Source organism: Lycorma delicatula, chromosome 1, assembly GCF_047948215.1.
Source record: "Lycorma delicatula isolate Av1 chromosome 1, ASM4794821v1, whole genome shotgun sequence".
Taxonomy (NCBI): Eukaryota; Metazoa; Arthropoda; class Insecta; order Hemiptera; family Fulgoridae; genus Lycorma; species Lycorma delicatula.
In genome coordinates this window covers 178882314-178907000 of record NC_134455.1, presented here as the reverse complement: position 1 = coordinate 178907000, position 24687 = coordinate 178882314, and the positions used below count along the sequence as shown (strand labels likewise).

At 32.2% G+C, this 24687-nt stretch overlaps 1 protein-coding gene across 5 annotated transcripts in view; it reads left to right on the top strand.

Annotated features, from left to right (window-relative positions):
• The window catches only part of LOC142325979 (uncharacterized), a 35058-nt gene that overhangs the window by 9201 nt on the left and 1170 nt on the right, over positions 1 to 24687 (top strand). For all 5 annotated transcript variants that reach the window (XM_075368001.1, XM_075367990.1, XM_075368029.1 and 2 more), the window contains 3 exons: positions 4576 to 4775; positions 12764 to 12873; positions 18248 to 18384. In XM_075368001.1, coding sequence (XP_075224116.1) covers positions 4576 to 4775; positions 12764 to 12873; positions 18248 to 18384 — 447 coding nt within the window. The remainder of the gene's footprint in view (positions 1 to 4575; positions 4776 to 12763; positions 12874 to 18247; positions 18385 to 24687) is intronic.

Below are 24687 nucleotides of genomic sequence, written 5' to 3'. Positions count from 1 at the left end.
TAAAATCTAATTATGAGTTAAACAAACATGATATACTGATTTATAATATGAAAGGAAAGGTCGATAAGTAGGGGGAATATATTGAAGAGTTATATGGAGGAAATGAATTAGAAAATGGTGTTATAGAAGAAAAGAGGAAGTTGAAGAGGATGAAAGGGGAGAAACAATACTGAGATCTAGATTTAAGAGAGCATTAAAAGATTTGAATGGTAGAAAGACTCCTGGAATAGACGGAATACCTGCAGAATTACTGCGCAGTGGAGTTAAGGAAGCGATAGATTATACAAACTGGTGTGTAATATTTACAGAAAAGGGAAGTTCTGTCAGGCTTAAAAAAGTGTTATAGTCATGATGAAGAATTGAGAGGAGCGTGGAAGAAGTGTTAGGAGAAGACCAGTTTGGTTTTAGGAAAAGTATAGGAACAAGGGAAGCAATTTTAGTGCTCAGATTAATAGTAGAAGGAAAATTAAAGAAAAACAAACCAACATACTTGGCATTTATAGACCTAGAAAAAAAATTAGATTAAGTACACTGGAATACAATGTTCAGCATTTAAAAAACATTAGGGTTCACGTACAGATAGAAGAACAATTGCTAACATTTACAGGAACCAAACAGCAACAGTAATAATTGAAGAAAAAAAGAAGAAAGCTAAAATAAAAAGGGAGTCTGACAAGGATGTTCCCTACTCCTGTTACTTTTTAATATTTATATAGAACTATTAGTTAATGATGTTAAAGAACAATTTAGATCCTGTGTAACACAACAAGGTGAAAAGATAAAGATGCTACAATTTGCTGATGATATAGTAATTCTAGCTGAGAATAAAAAAGATTTAGAAAAACAATGAATGGCATGGATGAAGTACTATGCAAGAACTACCGCATGAAAATAAACAAGAACAAAACGAAAGTAATGAAATGAGTAAAAATAATGTAGATGGACCATTGAATATAAAAGTAGGAAGAGAAAAGATTATGGAGGTAGAAAAATTTTGTTATTTGGGAAGTAGTATTGTTAGAGATGGATGAAGAAGGAGCGATATAAAACGCTGAATAACACAAGTGAAATGAGCTTTCAGTTAGAAATATAATTTTGCTTACATTAAAAATTAATTTAAATGTCAAGAAAACACTTCTGAAAGTATATGGTTGGTGCGTAGCTTTATATGGAATTGAAACTTCAACAATCCGAGTACCTGAGAGAAAAGATTAGAAGCTTTTGAAATGTGGTGCTGTAGGAGAATGTTAAAAATCAAATGGGTGGATAAAGTGACAAATGAAGAGGTGTTGCGGCAATTTGATGAAGAAAGAAGCATCTGAAAAAATATAGTTAAGAGAAGAGACAGACTTATAGGCCACATATTAAGGCATTCTGGAGTAATTGCTTTGATATTGGAGGGGCAGGTAGATGGGAAAAATTGTGCAGGCAGGCGACGTTTGGAATACTACATGTAAAACAAATTGTTAGGGATGTCAGATGTAGGAGGTATATTGAAATAAAACGACTAGCACTAGATAGGGAATCTTGGAGAGCTACATCAAACCATTCAAACAACTGAAGACAAAAAAAATCAGAAATTGATTGTTTGCTTTATAGTATTTCTTTTTAAAATAAAAAAAAATCTGTATTTGAAATTACTTCTTAATACTGTAAATTAAAACACATAATTCTGTGAATTTGATGCTGTTACATAATAGAAATATCACATATAAAGCATAAACAGTTACAGAGGAATGTGATAAGTTTAAGAATTAAAAGATTAAATAAATATTTTATTTCTTAAAAATTATTTCAATTTTATTGTTAAACAATTAAAAATGTATTTCTTAAATGATATTTATATTCCTTAATGTCGTATATGTACTCGTAGTACATTTGAAGAATGAGCGTTAATAAATGGGTATTGGAATAAAATGATAGAGAAATGTTCAAAAGTAATTTATGAAATGTAAAATATGTAAAAAAAAAAAAAAAAGTTAACCATTGCCCTGCTTGTAGTAAAAAGGTAAAGATATCTTTAAAAGATCATCGTTTTAAACAAGCAGAATCAAATTTTCAATCACTCTTGAGAATCTTGTGGACACCTTTACTAATAATAATTGAATATAGTATCACCAAAATCATTATTTTTAAGAACATGAGATCTATTAGATTTGACTCAGTTTGTTGTTTAAAAATATATGATTTTAGATAATTTTCATCACCATTCTTGTCTGTATCTTGTCTGAAGACAAGATACAGAGTGGGTCTGTATCTTGTACGGGTAGTCTTCAGACTACTCTTTGGGGTCCCTACCAGTTCACTGAAGTAACATGACCTCCTCTTCTGGATACTGTGATACCTCTTCCCAGTAGGGATACCCTTCCCATCCCTACTCCTAGTCAGGGCTTAAGTATGCTCTCCATGCATACTCTCGCATGCCTGTCCCTCAAACCTCGAGGGTCCTTAGTGCGTCATCAGAGCGTCTCGACCCAGTCACGCTTGTGTGTGACCAGGCCAGGACATCTTCAGCAAAAAGGCTACCTCCCTGGCCCCCGGCATGGATTCACGCTTCAACCCTTCTGGCTACAGAATTTTTTTTAGCCAGACTTTCTTTTTTTTTTTTACAATAAAACTGGTGCCTTGCCTTCCCTCTCTCATTATCACCTTCTCTTCCCTCTTTTTTTATCTTAACTCAGAACCAGATTCTATTCTTAATGACTGAGTGTTCCACTCACAAATATCTCCTGCACATATCGCGATCACCCTAAGTTTTACCTATGATTCCCCATCCAGGATAAATTACACAACAAAATACTAAATACAATAAAATACAAGTCATACAAAACAATAATATATTTTTACCACTAATACACATACCACCATCTCTGCCCTGACTCTTATACAATTTACTCTAAAAAATATCACCAAAATTATTATTCAAACACAGAACAAAACTTCTCAAGTAGTGGCCGACTCGTGATTCCGCATCGACTGGAATCAACATTACCTAACCATACTTGCTAACCTCATCTAATTAATACTAAAATATATAAATTACACACAATTTGTATCATTTAAAATATTAGTTTACTATTTATAATAAATTAGGTGGAACACTAATCGAGTACGTGGAACAGTGTTACTTTAGTTTGTGTGATGAGATTTCCATTTACCTTATTTAAGACTACTACTATTAATACAATAAAAGATCTGGTTTTTATCGGTCTTACTTGAGACAACCCTTGAATGAAAATTGTACATATTTGTACCAGTCTGATTTCAACCTCTACTGTACTCTGGCCATTCTCTATGATTTTACACCTAAATAACAAATTTCTTCAACTTCCAGACTGTTACACCCCTTCCTTTCTTATTATGTAGTTCCTCATTACTCCTACCTCTCACATTTCATTAGTTTATTTTTAGTCTCATTTATTTTCAAGCTGAATTTCTTCAATAAATCCATGCAATCCAAAATCTCCTCTTAACTCATTTCTTTTTAAAAAAAAAAATGAAGTAATTAGTAAATCTTAATAGTTTTATCTCCTCAACTTGGATAGTTTCTACTGTAAATTTTTTCTTCATTCCTTTTTGCTCTTCTGTGTTTGCTTTTTAGTAGCAGTGGGAAATGTTTATATCTAGAAAGAGCTTTTCTTCATTTTTTACTATCATTGCTATTTTAATAAAGATTTTATCATTTATATTCTTCTCTTTTCATTTCATTTTGTATTCTTCTTTAGCCTTCCTTCAAAGATTAATTTAATGGTCAAAATGGTCTCTCTTATAATAAGAGATATCTTCATTACATGCAACATATGAAAGAGTATTTTTTTTGTTTAATATGAACAATTTTTATTTTATTTCTCCAATAAAATAAAACAAAATAAATAAAAGTGCAGGCAATACTGAAATTAATCTTTTTAAGACTCATATTACGTCTTAGTACTGTTAAATTATATTTAAATTCTATTAAATAAACCACTAGACAGACTATTGAGATAAGTAAAATCTTACTTAATTTTTTCATGAAAAAATCATCCAATAATGTTTGAGGGAGACATTCTTATAAAAACTGCAACAGATAGCAATACTTGTGTAAATCAATATGTGATTATCATTATTTTAGTATTTTTATTGCGCAATAACAGAATTATTTCAGTGTTGACTGAGGATGCGAGATCCCGCAAAATTACTTTCATGAAAAATTAAGGTAGTTTTGTCTTATTTCAATATTCTGTTATATTTAATAGAATTTATTTATATATATATTTACATATGCGAAGATAATAGAACATGTATGTATGCATGTTTTTTTTGTCATTCACTGAACAGTCAATTTTAATTTTTTAACATTGGTGTAATGCTTCCTGCCACTAATTAATTTCATACGAATTCATTTATCACAATTGCTATTTATATTGCTATTTTTAAATAGAAACACATTTTATTAAAAAATGAGATTATATTATACTAATTTTATGATTGAAGTAATCTTTTAATGAGTTCAGGTTATCATTATCTTATGTTATAATTTAAAATCAATTTGTGAAAGTGAATAAAAATGTGAAATAAAGCAGGTTATGTGAACAGCTAGCCAGACGATAGAAGAGAACGATTTGGAATCACTGTACCATGAAGGTGTCATAAGGTTTCCCACCAATAGATCAACTAATGAAGATAAAGCACATGTCAAGCTAGTACGAACAATAAGTCTTCAGACAGAAACTCCTGTTCATTCTCGTTCTCCTTCACCGTCTTTGAGTGGAAGTCCTGCTGGGGATTCTGTAAAGGTATTCTATTTTTGTTAATATATTTTTTTTACTCATTTCTTTGTATATTTATTGTTTTAGATCTTTGGTTTTAGAGAGAAAACAATTTCTTGACAAAAGATTCAGTTAAATTAACATAAATATAGATACTTTATCAAACTTGTGATATTTTAATAAAAATTGACTAACAGTGGCCTGGTTAAAAAAAATAAAAGATCAAATAAAAAAAAAGATCAAATAAAAAAAAGGATTGTATTATTCAAATAGGATATTTTCATTAGACCTTATATAATCATCACTTAGGCACTTATTATCTGCAGTATATTTTTTTCTGACCCTCATCAAGAAACTGCTACCAAATTACCAAATCAGTTAACTCATTGTTTAACTGCACCAAGTTTTTTTTATTGGCCAGCTTTCATAGGTCCAGGCTAATGTAGGGATGGTAGAAAATTTACCTCTTGAACTGCTCAAGTAAATCCTATCTGCAACCAATAAAGTGTGGCTGCAGAAGCTACACTCTTCGGATCTCTTTTCTTTTTTTTCGGCTTCGTGCTATGAAGTTTGGTATTTCAAAATAATTTTCTGATGCTGTTGTCATCCCAGATTCCATGAATTATTAGCAAAATTTTCTTGTGATCCCAAAAAGCTGTTCATCATTCTTCAATTTGCTTTTTTAAGCAAATTGTCAGAAAGGACAATGCCTCATCAAATTTCCATCAGCAATCTGTTACAGTACTGTCATAAATAACATTATTTTCATGAACACTACACAATGATTATGAATGGCTTCATGTTACTTTGACGGTTGTATTATTAGTATTAAATGAACTGAAAGACAGATGTTTTTTAAACAAGGTTATGTATATAGTTGAAGCTAATGTACTTGTTCCATGTTATTGAAACCAACATATTTGAAATAAGTTTTGTTATAGATTTCATATTAATTCCAGTTGATTAAATAAATTTTATTTGGAAAATATTTTTCTGCTACAAATTATTTAATTCATCATAAAATGATCAAAGAGAATTTTATAATACGAAGTGCAGTTCAAAAGTAGAGGGCTGTTCAGTAACAATCTGAGAACAGTTGAAAATATGAAACATTTATTAATGTTTTCAAATACATATTTATTTTTCTACACAATCATTTCATTCCAAACACTTTTGATGTCGTGAAACAAGCTTCAAATCTACTGCATAAAATTCCACTGCCTGGGATTGTAGCCACTTTTGCTTTGAGATTTTCAGTTTTCTTGAATTGTTTAGACACAAGCCAGTTTTTGAGATATAGGAAGAGATGGTAGTCACTGTGCGCAAGATCATGATTATAAGAGGATGATAAAAAATCTGCCATCTGGATTTTTGAATTGTTTCTGTTTGCATCAGCTGTGTATGGAAGTGCATTATTGTGAAGAAGAACGATTTCTCATCTTATTATTCCTCAATGTCTGTTTTAAATAGCACGACACAATAGACTTGTGTTGTGATGGATGTTCATGGTTCCATGAAATTAATCAAAAGCACTCCCATTTGATCCCAAAATACATTTGCCATGATTTTTCTGTGAGACTGGATTTGTTTGACTTTTCAGTTAGGTGAACCGGAATTACACCATTACATGGATTGTTGTTTCATCTCAGCATTGACACACAAAATCCATGATTCATCATCAGTGATGATATGGGGAAAAAATTGTATCCCTCGTGGTTAAAGTGTCAAGAAAAGCACGCGCAGATGTCATTCTGTGATCTTTTTGAGCACTTGTCAAAATTTTAGCCATTCATCATGCACACAGTTTATGTTAGTCTAGAGTATCAGTCGCAATTCTCAACAATGTTGGTTTGAAAATTCTGGAAATTCTAGAGATTGTTAGACGATTATAAAGCAATGATTCATAAACCGACGATTTTCTCTCAGTTTTGCATTCATATGTTTAACAAGATCATTAGTCTGGACACTAGGCCTCCCACCTTTCCTTTACTTATTGCAGTAAGCCCATATGTTTCAAACAATTGACAGTGAATTTAAGCAGCGTTATGCCCTCTAGCATTTAGAAATCTGCTCTCTGATTGAACTTCTTGGCTGGCCAGATTTATTGTTACTGCACTTATTTTAACACACTGTCTCGCAAAGGCAAACAACAATGAATTGAAGGGAATGTGGGGTTACATCCCCAACAAACTACTTGAAGCTACTGCACATGCGCAAACCAATCAGTGTTGCCAGTCGCTATTTATAACTCATCTACCCTTACTTTTGAACCGTGCCTCAGAAATGTCATTGTATATGCACTAATCTGTTTCAGTTTCAATATTTAAATCTTATGATATTGACTGAAAGATTTATCTTAAATAACACTTATATACTTTTAGAGTCGCTTTTTTAGAATTATTCTCTGAAATAAATTTTTTTTTAAAGTTAGCTAGGCTGTGTTTTAAGAGGCCTTTAAAGTGGAAGGAGGTATATGTTCAACTTGTATATGCAATTTTTGAAGCCCTTCAAGGCCTACTTTTCACATTATAAACCAGTTTCAATTTTGTTCTTTGTATTTTGTAGAGTAGTAATCTTTCAGTGAGTTTATACCAGATATCTTGATGGAGGATATTGAAATAAAAAACATTTGGTTTACATATAAAATAAATTATTTGAAAACAATTTTTGTTTGCCATTATTGCTTAGTACTGGATTGTTTTGTTACAGCATAATATTACAGTATACATGTCATTCTGCTATATTATCACTTGATGTCAGTATCCCGATATTCAAAGTATTTTCATTTCAAACTTTAAAGAAATCAATTAGAAAATTTGTATTAACATTCAAGTTAAAAACAGTTAGTATAAAAGGAACTTCTGAATTCACATTTCATCTATATTTATTTACTTATTTAGTCACCAATAGATTAATGCATAACGATGAATTTTGTAGCTTGAGAAAAATCCATGTCTGACTGAGGTTCAAATCCAAATGAAAGGCAGAGACACTGCCATAGAATTCAGTTATCAGATATATATATATATATATATATATATATATATATATATATATATTATACAAGAGAAGTTATCTCTAAAGTAATGACCATTTCATTGTAAAAAACTTTATTCTGAAAACTTTATAAATATTTTTTATTTCTCTTAACTACATTCCTTATACTACTTCTCTATATAATCGCCACATGAATTAAGACATTATTAGTAGCGATACACCAGCTTCAATATGCCACCATCAAATTCTTTGCCACCAGTCCATTTAGCTACTGATTAACAGCATTTTTAAGTTTATCGTCACCTGCGAATTGCTTACCACTCAAAAATTCTTTCAATTTCCCAAACAAATCAGAATGAGCTGAGTTTGGTCTATATAGTGGGTGATCGTAAATTTCCCATCCAAATGTTCTCAGTAAATCATGTGTTGGGTTCGCAACATGTGGATGTGCATTATCATGAGCAGGATGACGCCGTTGCTCAGCTGCCCATGTCGCCGATTTTGAATGGGGCACCGTAACTTACATAGAGTTTCACAGTAGGCTTTTGCAATCAACAGTATGCCAAACTCGTCCCAAAAGACTGTGGTCATCAGTTTGCATCCAAATTGGATGTTGCTTGACATTTGTTGGTCTGGTTGGTGATTGAGGATGACACCATTCACTTGGCTGCCATTTTCTCTCTGGTGTGTAATATGAAATCCATGTTTCATTGCTGGTAACAATTGAATTAAGGAACTCATCCCGTTTTTGTGTGTAGCACATCAAACATTCCAAAGCAAATCCCATTAGGATATTTTTGTGACGTTCTGCTAAGACATGAGGCACCCAACATGCACAAACCTAAACCCCATGCCCAAGCCTAAATGGTCATGAACAATAAATACGACCAAAAACAGCTCTTGAAATATCAGGAAAAGAAGGGTCAGGTCGGAAATCATTGAGTGATGATCTTTTCTGATTTCATCGATGCGTTTCAACAAGTCCTCTATGATTATCGAGAGCCTTCCTGATTGTTCTTCATTATGCACATTAATTCTGTTATTTCTAAACCTTTCACACCATTTTCAGATGTTTCTTTTGTTCATTGCATTATCATCGTACACAGCAACCAACTACCTATGAATTTCAGCTGGCATAATATTTTGATAGTTTAAAAAACATGACTACGTATTTCACAGTCAGTGGCAACATCAATTTTCCTATTCATTTTAGAACGTAATAACTCAAACAAAATCAAAGATAGTACAACTTGACAACTTACAGACATTTTGTACATTACTAGTATGGCCATGAACAACATAGGTTTGCCAACCTTAAGGAGAGAAATTTCCTAGCGGTCTTTACTTTAGAAATATATCCCTCGTGTGTGTGTGTGTGTGTGTGTGTGTGTGTGTGTGTGTGTGTGTGTATAATTTCCATTATATAAAAGAATCCATTCTTACACATTACAGATATACTTAATGAAGATGACTACAATCGAAGACATGAGTTGAAATTATGATGAACAATATTTGTACAGATCTTAATTTATTAAACAACATAATTTTTAGTAATGATTTCACATTTTTTTTTTTAAATAGCAATGTAAATCACCATATTTGTCAATACTGGACTGATATTAATTCACACTGGTATCTTGAAGTACATACACAGTATCCAGTTACAATAAAGGTATGGCAGGTACTGCTGGTGAACCCACCGGGTTGGTCTAGTGGTGAACGCGTCTTCCCAAATCAGCTGATTTGGAACTCAAGAGTTCCAGCGTTCAAATCCTAGTAAAGCCAGATATTTTTACACGAATTTGAATACTAGATCGTGGATACCAGTGTTCTTTGGTGGTTGGGTTTCAATTAACCACACATCTCAGGAATGGTCGAACTGAGAATGTACAAGACTACACTTCATTTACACTCATACATATCATTCTCATTCATCCTCTGAAGAATTATCTTAACGGTAGTTACCGGAGGCTAAACAGGAAAAAAAAGGTACTGCTGGTGGGCAATTGATAGGGCCTATATTTAGTGATGGAAATTTAAAGCAGTGAAATATGACGTTTACTTCTCAACCATATCATTACAAACATTCAAAATGTTGTTGGCCCAAATTTCCAAAACATTTTGTTTCAACAAGACGGTGCCTGCCTCATTTTGGTCTTCAGGTACCTGAAATTAAGTCAAAGAGAATGGCCAACGAAATCACCCAACTTGTCACCATTGGATTACTTTCTTTGGGGTCGCTTAAAAAGTATTGTATATCATAATAAACCCCAAGATATCAATTTACAAAATGAAATTCAAGAATCACAATAAAATATCACGTTGAGAATCATTGAATAATGCAGTATCATTCTTTTACAACCGACTAGCACACTACCAAAGAACAGAAAGAGGACTTTCAAACATTTATTAAAATGAAATGTAAGTAAATGTTATTGCTCAATAAATAATTTTCTTTTTAAATAAATTTATTTGATAATAGATCCAAATAATTTATTATGCGTTAATAAAACGCAAATAAATTTATTTGCGATAATAGTCCCTTAAATTATCAATGTATTTTTTCAAAATCCAAACTTTATCCCCCACCAACTTTTTATTTTACCATTTTTTTTTTTTTAAAGAGACCTTTAAAATGATGTATCATACAAAGGGTATTAGCATTTAAAATAGTTACAGTACCATTTAAAATACCAGTTACAACCCCTGGGTCACAAGAAGGGATTGAAATTCTATTTCTCATCAGAAGGTAAAGTAGTTGACCGATAACCTTTATTCTGAAAGTTACAGTATCCTATCTGGAACAGTTTTCAAGTTGTTGAGGGGGATTTCCATACAACTTGTGTGTGTGCGCGCGTGCGCGTGTGTGTGTAGAGAGAGAGAGGGTTTTGTTTGTTTAGGATAAACAAAAAAAAAACTACCCGATCTGGCGCAACCAAATTTTTAGCCATATTTCTTGGCATAAATGAGAAAGTTTTAAGATATATTTCATCTCAAAATATATATATATATATATATATATATAGTGGTGGAGATTTGCTGATTGAAGCACAAACTTTAATGAAATGTAAATGTCTATCATTGTGTGAGCTGGGTTTGAACTGAATGATTATGAATATCTAAAAACCAGTTTCTGAATTTTTTGAAATTCCATGTTTCTAGGTTAAAATGGATTTTTGAATTTTTTTTGATATCTTGTTATTTTTTTAATTTCTCTGTAACAAATGAAGAAATCCGTCTGATTTCTGATGAGTATGATCTTCATGTCATAAACCAATTTCTACATTTTTGAAATTCGATCTTGAAAGGTGATGAAGAGAATTTTGTATTATGATTTTAAATTTTCCCAATCTTGACTAGAAAAGAGATATTTAGTAAATTTGGGCTTCCAAATACTCTAAAGATAAATATTTAAAAACCATTTTTGTTTCTTTTAATTATGATTTTTTTAAGGGGTGCAAAGGTACAGCACTGTGGCCAACCAACACAACTACTGCCAACATTATTATATGTATGACTGGGTGCACCTGCCTGTGGTTACTTGACTAAAACCGTAAAATAAAAAGATTGACTGCTATGAGAAACAAGTAATCATACAGCATGGGTGAAGCTACGATGGGAGCTAGTACGTATATATATATATATATATATATATATATGCACAAGGGATGGCTAAAATGAAATTCATTATTGCTCATAATTCACAAAAGAAAAGAGATAATCAGGTGAAACATTATGACAGAAAATTACATTTTATTTGCTATAAATATTTACATTTATTTTCTATGGAGTCACCATTTATAGTTAGTCATTTCTCACAATGGTAAACCAGTTTCCTTATTATGCCACAGGGTGCCAAATTTGGTGAACAGATTGCAACTTCACTAGACCCAGTGGTTCCACACATGTGTAGCCAAGCATCATTGTGTTGTAGAATTATTGGCTCTAGATTGTAAAACACTACACACATGTCTCCTAATGTGTTTTGATGTTTGTGTGTGTCGCACAAAATTTATACAAGACTCAGCTTCCTGGTAGTCATTTACATACATGTGTTAGGAATCTGAAAACACTAAAGAGAATTTTTTTTTATTGTGATGTCATAATGGTACAACCAAGTTTTGTCTCCCATCACAGTCTTGGAAAGGAAGTTTCGCTCAGTATGAAAACGTTTCAGAAGTTGTTCAAAATGGGTTTTCAGGTTCATTATGATATTTAAAATTATTTCAATTGAATTCTGAACTATTTAAATTTTTTTATAATGATATATGTAGTTCTCCTTAAAACAAAATAGCATATCATAATAAAAAAAGTTTTAAGAAGAATGAAAATCATATCTTCATTTAGCCATCAACCCATGAAGTGAAGAAAATTTCAACTGCTTGGGCTGTGGAAAAGAAAAAAAGAAAATCATGTCAAACAAAATCTATAATGCCTTGTTTGATATGAAAATAACTTTTTAAAAATTAACCACAGATTTCTGAAAAAATTGTTGTGGGAGATTCAGGTCAAAAATAATTCAATCTGGAAAAATTAATTAATGTATAATTCATTTGACTTGTTTCTTATGAAATGAAGAATCATCGCCTTATATCCACACCTCACAACTGTAACTGCAGTTAAGAAAAATTTCATTTTATCAAAAACAAATTAATAAGCTCCTGAATGACAACTACAGTAGATTTTTTCTTTAGTCACAATCTACAGCATAAATTTCACATCAACTTTTAATTCAAAACAAAGCGGCACAGTAAATTAAAAAATTTTATCTTTCCTGACAGTCAATCACTGATTTTACCTTATAATGGGATGGACATTATTTAATGTAACCATTAATTGATATTGATGGCTGTCTAGATAATTCAGTTTTAAGTGTTTTCTTTCATGATGATTACTTATACCTGGTTTTTCTACCCTTCAATATAAAAGTTTTTTTTTTGGTAAAACATTTTTTCTGTAATAGAATTATATTTCTAAGAATTATACAGGTATGGTTAATTATTGTATGTTTTTTCTAGGATTTTGTGAAGATGAATGCAATGGTTCAAGTACAGTCAAAGAAAAAAATGCAGCATTCTATAGATCCTACCAGACCTCCACCGAATTATCAAATGGGTGTTCTTCCAAAGTAAGATTTTATTTATGTTGAATATTGTTCACTAGAAAACTAAAGATATGATGAATAAAAACTAAAATCTATTTCTGGACTCTTCAAAAATCTTTGTATGTAAAGGGCTGTTTGTAAGAGATAGCATCCACATTACTGATTATATTTTATCATATTAAAGTTTGTTTTATTTTGGGTGATAATTCCTCTGAAAACTGGTTATCATAACCAGTGGTCACTTATTAAAAATATTTATAGACATGTAATTTTTTTAAATAATTTTTTGACAGTTTAACTTTTTGATGTCAGTTGAACACAGATAGTATCAACAAAAAAAAAATGTTGAAATATAAACTAGGTCTTGGGGTGATGCACCATGAACTGGATAAAGCATTGAGATGTTAAAGACTGTCCACATTAAAATGGCCACAAAAAGTTATGTATATTTATCAAATGCTTTGTTTGTTTGTTTGGAAACATAAATAACACACATATATATATATATATATATATATATATATACAGAGGGGTCCAAAAAAATGTACTTAATGTCTGCTTGTCCATACCTTATATATATATATATATATACAGAGGGGTCCAAAAAAATGTACTTAATGTCTGCTTGTCCATACCTCATCTTGACTTGATATAACAATTTTTTGCACTGAGACAGGGTTATGGTATGTGTTTGCAATGACCACCAGCAGCTTATTCAACACCCATGGCACCGAACTGCACACCAAACTATGGCTGTTAGTGTATCTGGTGTAATGGCAGCATATGACTACAATTTTTTCACGTAGCTTGTCAATTGTTGCTGGTTTTTGTCTATACACATCATTCTTGACAGTCCCCAGAGGAAGAAGTCCAGAGGTGTCAAATCAGGTGACTGAGGTGGGTACTCAACAGCACCTCTTTGACCCACCCCCCTCCATGTAGAGTTTTATTGAGGTACAACCTGACATCTCGATGGTAGTGAGGTAGGGCTCTGTCTTGTTGCATATAAACAAGTTCATCACCATATAGGTTTTTTGGATGGCAGGCAAAATCCTTGTCTGAAGCGTATCAAGATATGTCTCACCAGTTACGGTACCCTCGAAGAAGAAGGGACCAATCAAACCATGCACTGATACAGTAGACCACACCACACAGTAACCCCCAGTAGATTCATTGCCCTATTCACATGAATGTGAGGATTTTCAGAAGCCCAGTAGACACAATTGTGGTGGTTCACAGTACCATTAAGTTTGAATTGCGCCTCGTCAGTTCACACAAACTTCCCTGCAAATTCCTCATCCTCGCCAACCATGTACTGAAACCATTCACAGTACTTCATCTTTGATCTGGGTTGTCTCATTCATCCCATGTAGCAGTCTTGGAATGTACACTTTCCACCTTGCACTCTTCAAAATGCATCTTACACTTGATTGGCTCACTCCTTGACTGGCTTTCACGCACTCCCTGGTTCACTGATTTTTGCAGTGATTTGGTGAAATGTTGCAACACCACTGCACTGGACGCCGGACTTGTAGCTCTTCATGGTCGGCTGGATCTTCAAACTCTCTCTGCCACTGCCGTTGTATTTTGTGAATGTTCTCAGACTTCTGTACAGCCTTGCGTTCAACAAACAATAAGCGAATCTCAGCCATTGTTGCTATTCAGCTGTCTTCTGCTCCTCTGGCTAATATGACTGGCTCATTCCACCACCAACTACCCGCACATGCACAGCATAAATTGCCAGCTTCGCCTACCATGACAAATTTAATACCTTACACTACACTATACACTGGATTAATGAGTGTAAGTCTATTTTTTAGATATTATTTAGTAACAAACAGTATGTTTTTAGACCCCTCTATTTATATATGTATATGTTTATGCAGGTGACACAGAAATGTATACCCATTTTGGAATGAACATGACACAGGTAATTTTTCACCAGACTTTATTATGTTGGCTGGAACATGTGGAGAAACAGATGCCATTTATGTTACATGGCAAAAATTACATCTGGAAGGTAGGTGATGACCATCTTCCCTGATACATGTTTAAAGTCGAGAAGTGAAGCTGACCCACACCTGTTCCAGTATCTCCTGCGTGATCTGCTGTACCTTCCTACGAATACTAGTCTTCAATTGCTGTAATGTATGGGGTTTCTCAACGTACACCCACTTCTTTAAGTATCCCCACAGGAAGAAATCGTACAGACTCGTTGGGAGGTTGAGGGAGCCAAGGACCATCTCTGAACCTGGAAATCACATGACCGGGAAACATTTGTCATAGGGTTTGCATTGGATAAAGGGCAGTGTGTACTGTTGCCCATGTTGTTGGATCACACTTCTGGACCCATGTCAAGTACTAGAGTGCTGGCTGGTAAAAGGTGGTTATCAAGTTGGTGTATCGATGAGAATTCATTATCACTGCTACACCCTCCTCTTCAAAAAAAGTAGAGACTGGTAACATAATCCCTAGATATTGCGCATCACACGCCACAGGGGATGAATGCAGAGGTCATTCATACACCTGTCTTGGGTTTTCTGATGACAAGTACCTTCAGATTTGCTGGCCGACATACCCGTTTAGATGGAAATGTGCCTCATAGCTCATAAACACATGCATTCATCATGGAGAAGATTTACATCATTACAACAAAATATTGTTGTACACAGACCAAAATACTGCTGCACACAGACATCTTGTATGGATGAAATTTAAGATCAGTTTTCAAAATTCTCCTTACTGATTTCCATCCCAATCATAATGCTGTTGCATGTAGCCATACCAAACGTTGCAGACTGGAGAACTACTGCTCTCACTTTCTCCATATTTTCTTGTGTTCTCACCTGATGTTCAACGCCTGGTAGTGTTGTCAAAATCACATTACCTGTGTTTCAGAGGTGTTCAACCCATTTCATTATGGTTTTCCATCTTGGGACTGCTCCATGTCGGTTGACATTGAAATGATGGCGGAATGACCTCTGAGCTGTCACAACTGAATCGCCGCCTCTCGCATACACATCAACGCATCATTTGTGAACACATGATGTTCCACTGACCATTCAGGCATGGTAACTGAAATAAATGGCATTAGTTCACACACATGTTACAGCAAACAAATTACAAGTTGAAGTCATAGTAACAGTGTTCAGTTCATTCCAGAGCGGGTATACATCTCTGTCACCATTTATATGTATTGCAGATAAACATATATATGTAATGAATAAATTAAAATTGTGTGTGTGTGTGTGTATGTGTATGTGTGTTAACTTGTATTAATGTTGACTTAAAATTTAAAAACTGGGTTCAGTTAATGATTCTTTTTTGTTTTTATTGAAACTTGGATTTAGACAAAAATTTATCAGATTAATTACATTGTTGGGTGAGCAGTAAAGTACGTTGTGTTTTATAGTATAATTTTTTCTGTAGCTCCTGACTACACACATATCCGTTTGATTTCCTGGCTAAATAACAATTTTTTAGAGATGACTGTTTCATTCTAATAATACAGCTTTCACAGAATTTTTTTAAAACTTTGTATGAATTTCCATTTTTTAGGAACAGTATTTGTGATTTACACATTGTAGATTAAATTCAAATTATATTTGAAATAATTTTAATATATTTTTTAAGTTGTAACTGTAATTTTCTTCTAGGATGTAGATAAGATCTGGTATAATATCAGGTATTTCAAAGTATAAGATACACAGATGTATATGAGGCACTAGATAAGTAATACTTAATTCACATGTAACAGGAAAACAAAACACTATACAGAGCAGCACTTGCTGCTATCTTGCAGCTGTATTCCCCCATTACAAACATGTTTATTCTTGTTGAATAAACAATCTGCAAAAGAACAATCATTCAGTTATTCTATCAGCAGGCATTAATATGTATTTGAATGTGCTTATTAGTCAGTTGAAAAACAACTTAGTGATTGAATTTTTAATAGCCAAAAAAAGTGAACTCCAGTGGTATTAATATTAATTATTTATGAATTGATTATGGTGATGAAACTGTTGATCGTACTATTGTGAGTAGGTGGGAAATAAGCCAGGGGCTGGTAAAGTGAATTTTGAGGATAAACGTCACATTAGTAGCCTCTTTCTGTAATTGATAAAAACCATCAAAAGAAGGTGAAGTTGATTCAAAGTGATTATTTCATTATGCAACAATCCATTGCCATCCTGCTGGGAGATAGGACTACATCAAGCAATTAAAGTAATGCAAATAAAGAAAAGATTATAAACAACAATGAAAGAGATGATATAAACAACTTCTGAAACATTATTGTTTAACAGATGACTTCAGACAAATTCAGAATGCAACCCACTTCAAAAACTTCTCTTGACCGCATTCTGTGATATCAAAACACGAATACACAAATGGAGAACGTGGAAGCTAGGATGACCATGAATTCTGCATGGAATGTAGAGATAATAACAAACTTGTTAGAATATATATTTGTTGTGTTGCAAAATGTGCTAAGCTAATAAATCTGTAACCTCAGGTTAATGCTGAGGCATACACATAAAGTTGAAATTAGAACACAATCCATACCCTCCATACTCACTGGATATGGTGCCCTGTTCTTTAATTTTTCTGCTCTTCTCTAATTTAAACAGTAACCTTTAAGGATATTCTTCATAAATGATGAAGTGAATTACACAATAGGGTTGGAGATCTAAGAAATTGTAGTAGAGTTCTTCATTGAGAGGAAGAGAAAAATTGGTTTTCTCCAATAGGAGAACTGTATAGCTGTAAATGTTGGCTGTTGTATGCTTGCAATAATAAAATGTACTTCCATGCCTTATTTGTTCATTTGAATATTTCTTTCTGCTTGTGAATCATTAACAAATGTGCATTACTTTTCAACTGCTCCTTGTATAATTATAATTCTTTTTTTTTATATTAGTCTCTGCTTAATTATTCTTATTGTAAAAAAAGAAAAAGATATCTTATCCTTATTTAAGTACGTTTACAAGGTGTGTGTATTAAATAATGAAACTGTGTTTCTACCTCAGAGAAAGCAGTGAGAACTGATTTTGAGCTCTTTGGCAGGCACCTTGGGTGTGTCTGAACCTGTTTGACGAACAACAGACTTGGTCGTTCAGTCGATTGTGAGTCATTGTTTGGTGTTTTGAATTCAAGAGCACAAGCATTAGAATTGTAATACATATAAAGGTGGGTTATTGTGTCAATCTTGTTATTTAAAAAACACACCTGATATATGCAATTTAGCTTCTGTTTAACAATGAAAGAATACAGTCTGGGAAATTTTCATTGCATTCATTACATTTTATGTAATCATTGACTAGATTTAGATTCAGATTAGCCTTTTAGCCCATCTGATATTTTTAGTTCTTACATCTAATATTTATTTCTTTTTTTTAAGGTATTTGCGAGAGCAAAAGAAAGAACATGAAAAACTGCAGAGGGATATGCAGACTGATATTGATCCTGAATGTCCTCCAGGACATTCTGTATTACCTGATGAAGAAAGAGTGAAGCATCTGGCTCAGCTTAAGCAACGTATGAATTATTATTTTATCTGTTAATTGTTATGTTACAAAAGAAAAAACTTGTGGTTAGAAGAGTTTACTGTGAAATTCTGTTCTGTAGTAATTGAGAGCAGTCATGAATAATAAAAGTCCAGATAATTCAGAAATGTCATATTACTTGTTGAGATCACTGTTAAGTGAAAATGTAAATAGAAAAACTTATTCGAGGACTTTTTTAAAGTACATATTAGTAATAAATTCAGATCTTACCTTTATCAGAATGACTAAAAAGAATATTCCCAAAGAATGGGAAATAGGTCCATAATACAGTCACTACATCAGTCACATCACATTTCTTTGGGCAAAGAGTAAGTTAGTTTATGTGCTATTGTGACTACAACAGTTTATGCTTGTACATAAACACATATAACAGGTTTATGGATCCTTATTTTATACTATTTAATGTTAGGTAAATAAATATTAAAAAAAAATCTAAATTTTCCAAATTTTCAGTTTTTAATTTCAAGTTTGTAGATCAAATTAAAAAATAAAACTGACATTTCATAAAAAAATAAATGTATGTTTTTAAAATATTCTCACCTATGGAATATAGAGCTGATTTTCAGTGTTACAGCTATTTGCTCTGTTGTTGATCTTAAGAGTTATGCCAGCAGTAACTTAGCTACTGGCAGTGCCTCACATATAGTGTACATCAAAGAAAAGGTTAGGAGCTTGAGTAAGAATTACTCTGCAGAAGAATAAGTTTCTCACATTAGAGGTGGCTTCAGAACAACATTTATTCTTTGTGCTAATAACGAACACAATCAGCATGTCACCTATTTTATAAGCAGCTTTTTAATTTACGGTACCACTACCCATTATGGACTACCACCACCCAGTGATCCTCAAGTTTTAGCAGTATGGCACAGTCTTCTTTAGTTAAATGTTCCAGAGGGATAAAAATCACTTCCCATTCAGATTTTTTATGGAGGAGCAAAATGAATGATTCATTTAATAGAAAAGATCATCAAAAGATGGAAAGAAGATGCAAATAGTTACATGAAATGTAAGGACTTTTTTATGCATATAAGACAAATGTTAAAGAGATGACAATAAATTGAATGTATATGATTATATTAAATGAAGTAAGAAAGGAGGGGAAGTCCTATCAAAAGTAATTATGTTTACAATGTACTCTTTAGGAAATAAACGTGAAAGAAACATAGTACTCATTTTACAGAAAAATAATAGTAAAATGTATAGCTATTGATAGGATTGTTACTGTATTGGTTACAATGGAGATCTGGTTTTAATGTAAATGTATACCACCAATTAGTCAATGTAAAAATGACACATTGAGTTAATGTTTTCTTAGACGAGAAGATTGTAGAAGAGGAATATAAAAATAATAAGTGGACTGGAATGCTGTGATAGAAGAAAATTAGTGGGAAAGTGTGCGTGGAATGAAAGAAGAAAAAACTTATGTTTTCTAAGGAAAATAAAATATTCTTAACAAATATATAATTTAAAAACCTGAAAAGAAGATTGAACATGGAAATCACCAGGTGATGATAATAGATATCAGATTCACGGTTTAATTATAGAAGAAAGATTCAGAAACATTATTGAAAAAATCAGATGGATTGGCAGGAGCCAACATGAATAGGAATCATACACTTCTGGTGGTGGAAGTAAAATTAATATTGGAGAGTTGAAAGAGTGAAGCAAATTAACATATAAATGGAATCTGGAAGAGATAACAAAGGTTTGAAAAGAGGTAGTGTAGGAGAAGTTAGCTTGGAGGGAAGAAATGTTAACCCTTCGCACATGGAGTTTGATGTTTTATGGCTATCAGCAGAAGACATTTTCAAAAAAAAAGTTCTTGCAAAAACTATTTAAAGTAACTTAAAACATGCATTCATGCATAAAAACATCATTTAACTTGTGTTTTTGCTGAATTCTATCACTAATCTGGTTTAAGAACGCTGTTTAATTATCTCGCAAGACAAAGCTTACGCGAAAACGGCACAAGTCTCACTAAGCACACTAGAATTTGCAAACTATAGGTGATGATTTTGGTTATGTTTTACATTGAGTTCTTTTCATGTAAAAGACACTGAATAATAATAGCATCATAATACCATCATGTTGATGGTAATATAACAAAAGCAATTTTGAAGAAGTAGTCTACCTAGGTAGGAAATAATAGAATATGGTTTTATTATAACAATAATATAAATATTTTTATTCATTTTCTTCTAAATTTTTGTCTTGAAAATTTTGTTTGAATTCAAATGAAGCATGCTGAAAATGAAGTTTTGGAAGGAACAGTTTGTAAACAAATTACTTAAAAAAGAGTGAAAAACAAGAAAAAAAAATGCACGTGCCTTGTTATATACACACGGTCATTGAACTCATCTGATAACTGAAGTAAAATGGTTCCCAATCATGTTGTATCAGGAATTCCCAGCTCATCTCTTGGAATTTATATGTAACTACATGAAGACAAATAGCCGGTAACATTCAGAGACTTGTATATGGGTTTCTGCCCTCCAGCGTAAGTACAGGTAGTCCATATATGGGTTTCTACCTGCGACGGAATAAAGGCAAAGATGCAATGAGTATTGGTTAAATATGAGAGGTGATAAAAACACAGCTGCACATCATACAGTTGGCTTAATTAAGGGAAGAAGAACTATGACTAATGTCATAGTTAAAACTTATATTTACCATGGTAAGATCGTGGTAGATAAGAAGTTGTAGCTATGACAGTAATATATAAATACTAATGATTTTTAACTACATTTGTAATAATTTTATATTTGTTTATATGTATTGTTCTATATTTGTTTATAATTTTAACTATATTTGGTTCTGTATATTTAATTTATAATTGGGTGTAATTTATAAAATTGTCTGCTGATGATGGAGTAACACTCCAAAAACACTACATACAGGCAAGTGTTATTTGAAAACTTTTATTTCAACTATATCTGGTAGATTGATAAAACATAAGTGTACACACACACACACACACACATACACAGGGTGTATCATGACGTTTTCCCAGGACTTTCATAACCTATTCTTATCATGAAAATAATGAAAAAAGTTCATCTAAACATATGTCCTAAAATGCTTTGTTTGTGATTTACAGCTAGTGAAAGATTTTGCTCAGATCTCAGCTACCTATGTGAAATGAAGTCATACTGAAATTTTTAGGACATTAATTATGGGGCAGAATTAGTGATTTCTTATGTTTTTTGACCTGTGGTCCCGTAACCATATCTGCAATAGTTTTGAGAAATCTGGGGTGAAAACCAATAAATTGGGGTAAAAATCCTTTTTTTTTATGTTTGGCATGCAATAACTTTGTTAAATGGGAAATAAACGTATAAAACTTGAGGAGAATTTAATTCTGAACAAAATAGTTGAAACAAACATAAGTTGAATAAAACAAAGAAAGGTAAAAAAATTTGAATCTTATTAGAAAAAAATACATTTGTCAGAAAAGTACTTAATGTAAACAAAAAAAAAATTCTTTTTTTTTGATGTGTAAAATTTGTAAAAATAAAATTTACTGAATTCACTGTTAAAAAATTAAAAAAAAAAAAACGGAAAATTGCACATTTGTAAAATAAATAAAAAATTAGTTAAATAATTTTTTTATTGACAGAAATACAATAAATTATTGTTTCAAGGTTGACAATAAAATAATTACAGCTGATCATAATGTGCAATACTGTATTAGTGTTTAATCATTCTGCAAGGTGCATTAAGTAGTATATTGGGTACTGTGAATTATACTGTCGTTGCGAAGGTTTTCTGTGAATTTTAGTTGAAATATGATCGGTTTGCCATTGAAGTAATGTCCTACTTATTTACAACAGAGGAATATGCTGATATGGTATTTATTTTTGGTGTGTGTATAAATCGCCTGCAACTTTGCACAATCTATGGAAAACAGGTTCACTACCTAGTATTCGTACCAGCAATGTATTCTGTTCAACATGAGCTGTCATTGGTGAAATTATTCTCAATGTAGTTCAGCGCTGTCCAGGCTTCAGTACATGACATCTTTCTTAGCAGATCAGAATTTCGAATTCACTGCTTTGGAGGACTCTAAACAAAACAAGTTTTATCCTTATTATAAACAACCAGTTTAACATCTACACCCAGGGGATGGTCCACTTCACTTGGAGTTCTGTAACTTGTGGAATACAAATCGACAACTCTGCAAGTATGTTTTGTTTACCGAAACGGCAAGTTTCAGTCAAGATTGCATCAACAACTTAATGTAATGGGCATACATGGGAAAAAGTAAATCCTCATGAAATGGTGGAAGGCAGTTTTCAACACTGATTTAGCATCAATGTATGGTGCGGCCTTCTTCACAATCAGCTGTTTGGACCATTCATATTTCCTGGCCGCTTAAATGCTGAGGTCTACTTGCACTTTCTTCAATAGCTGTCGCAGTAACTGGAAGATGTTCATCTAGCTCTGAGATGCAAAGTATACTTCCTGCATGATGATGCACCTCCTCACTTCTCTTGTGTCATTTCCACTTACTTATATCATCAATTTCCTGAGAAATGGATCAGTCATGGAGGTCCACATTCCTGGCCACCAAGATCACACCTGATCTAACACTTGGATTTTTGGATCTAGGAATTTTAGAAAAATATTTTATACAAAACAAAAATTCATTCTTGTGTCTGTATTATGGGTGTGGCTGAGCAATTTAAGGACTGCCCTGAAGAACTAAAAAGAGCAACAAAAGCAGTACAGAAGTGTACAAAGAAATGTGTTGAATGTGGTAGGCTTATTTTAATGCACTTTGAATTTGAATTTTTGTAACCTTTCTTTGTTTTGTTCAACTGATCGTCGTACACCATTTTGTTCAGAATTAAATTCTCTACAAGTTTTATGTGTTTATTACCCATTTAACAAGTTGTTGTATGTCAAATATAAAAAAACAGAGATTTTTACCCCACTTATTGGTTTTCACTCCAGATTTCTCAAACATTATGGTTCTGAAAACTATTTTATTCAATTTTTCAGGTCAAAAGCTGTAAGAAATCATTAATTCTGCCCGTTAGTTACATCCTAAAAATTTCAGTACATCATTTCATCAGGGTAGTTGAAATCTGAGCGAAATTTTTCACTAGCTGTAACTTGCAAACGCAAAGCATTTTAGGACATATGTTTATATGAACTTTTTTCGTTATTTTCACAAGTAGAATAGATTATGAAAGTTGCAGGGGAACTTTATAGCATTTATATATATATATATATATTTACACGGGTAGTGTATAAATGCTCTAAGTTAAACATATATAGCATAAATCCTACATATATATAAATGCTTTAAATTTTTTTTTAATTTTCTAATGGTCGGTTTCAGTATGGCAGCCATTTAAAAAAATAATATATTGCTATTTTGAGTCATCATGGAAAATATTTTTGTAATAAAAATCTATATTTTAATAATACCATTACAGTGCACACATACGAGTACTTTTATAATTTTAGTTTAAAATAGTATGGATGTAAGAATAAGTCTTTATCTCAAAAAAAGCTTAAAGTTAACTTAAAGATAGTGTAAGCTACAAATTCAAATTGTTTCTTATAATTTAATCCAACCCATTCTATGGGATCTGCTACTAAAAAATTATATCAAGAATGATAGAGATAGAATAAATCTTTATCAAGTAAATATATTTCCTTCCTTGAATAAAGTTCAAAGGCAGCAAATTTAATCATTTAGTATTCTTAGATAGAAAATGTTCACAAAAAGATTTTTAATAAACTAAAATTTTAAATGGCAAAACTGAAAAAAAGTATTTTATTTAAAATTTAGCTAAATTGAATGGATTTACCAGAGAAACCATACTTTTATGACAGTATATACAAAATAATCAACTGAATTCTAGTTTAAGGGTTAATGTTTTAGATTATTAACCTGAAATTATGTTAAACATTAATTTACCTATCATAATATCAATGCAGATTCAAAACACTATTGTTGTCATTCATTCCCTCATGTCAGTCAGGAGTTTGGAGAACAGTAACACTTTTTTTATTTATCTCTTGTTTCAGTGCCCACTTTGAAAGTTTATTGTATGAGGAACACAAATATAAATGGTATTTTATACCTATGATTTATTTATATATTTACCAAGTACAATGAGGTGACATACACAATCCTTGATGTTTTTCTCTTAACAATGCAGTACACTTATTTTAATACTTAAAAACCATCTTTGCACAGTATCAATTACCCACCCCCTCCCCCTTATTCAAATTTAATTTCTCCGTATCTAAACTGGGCTGA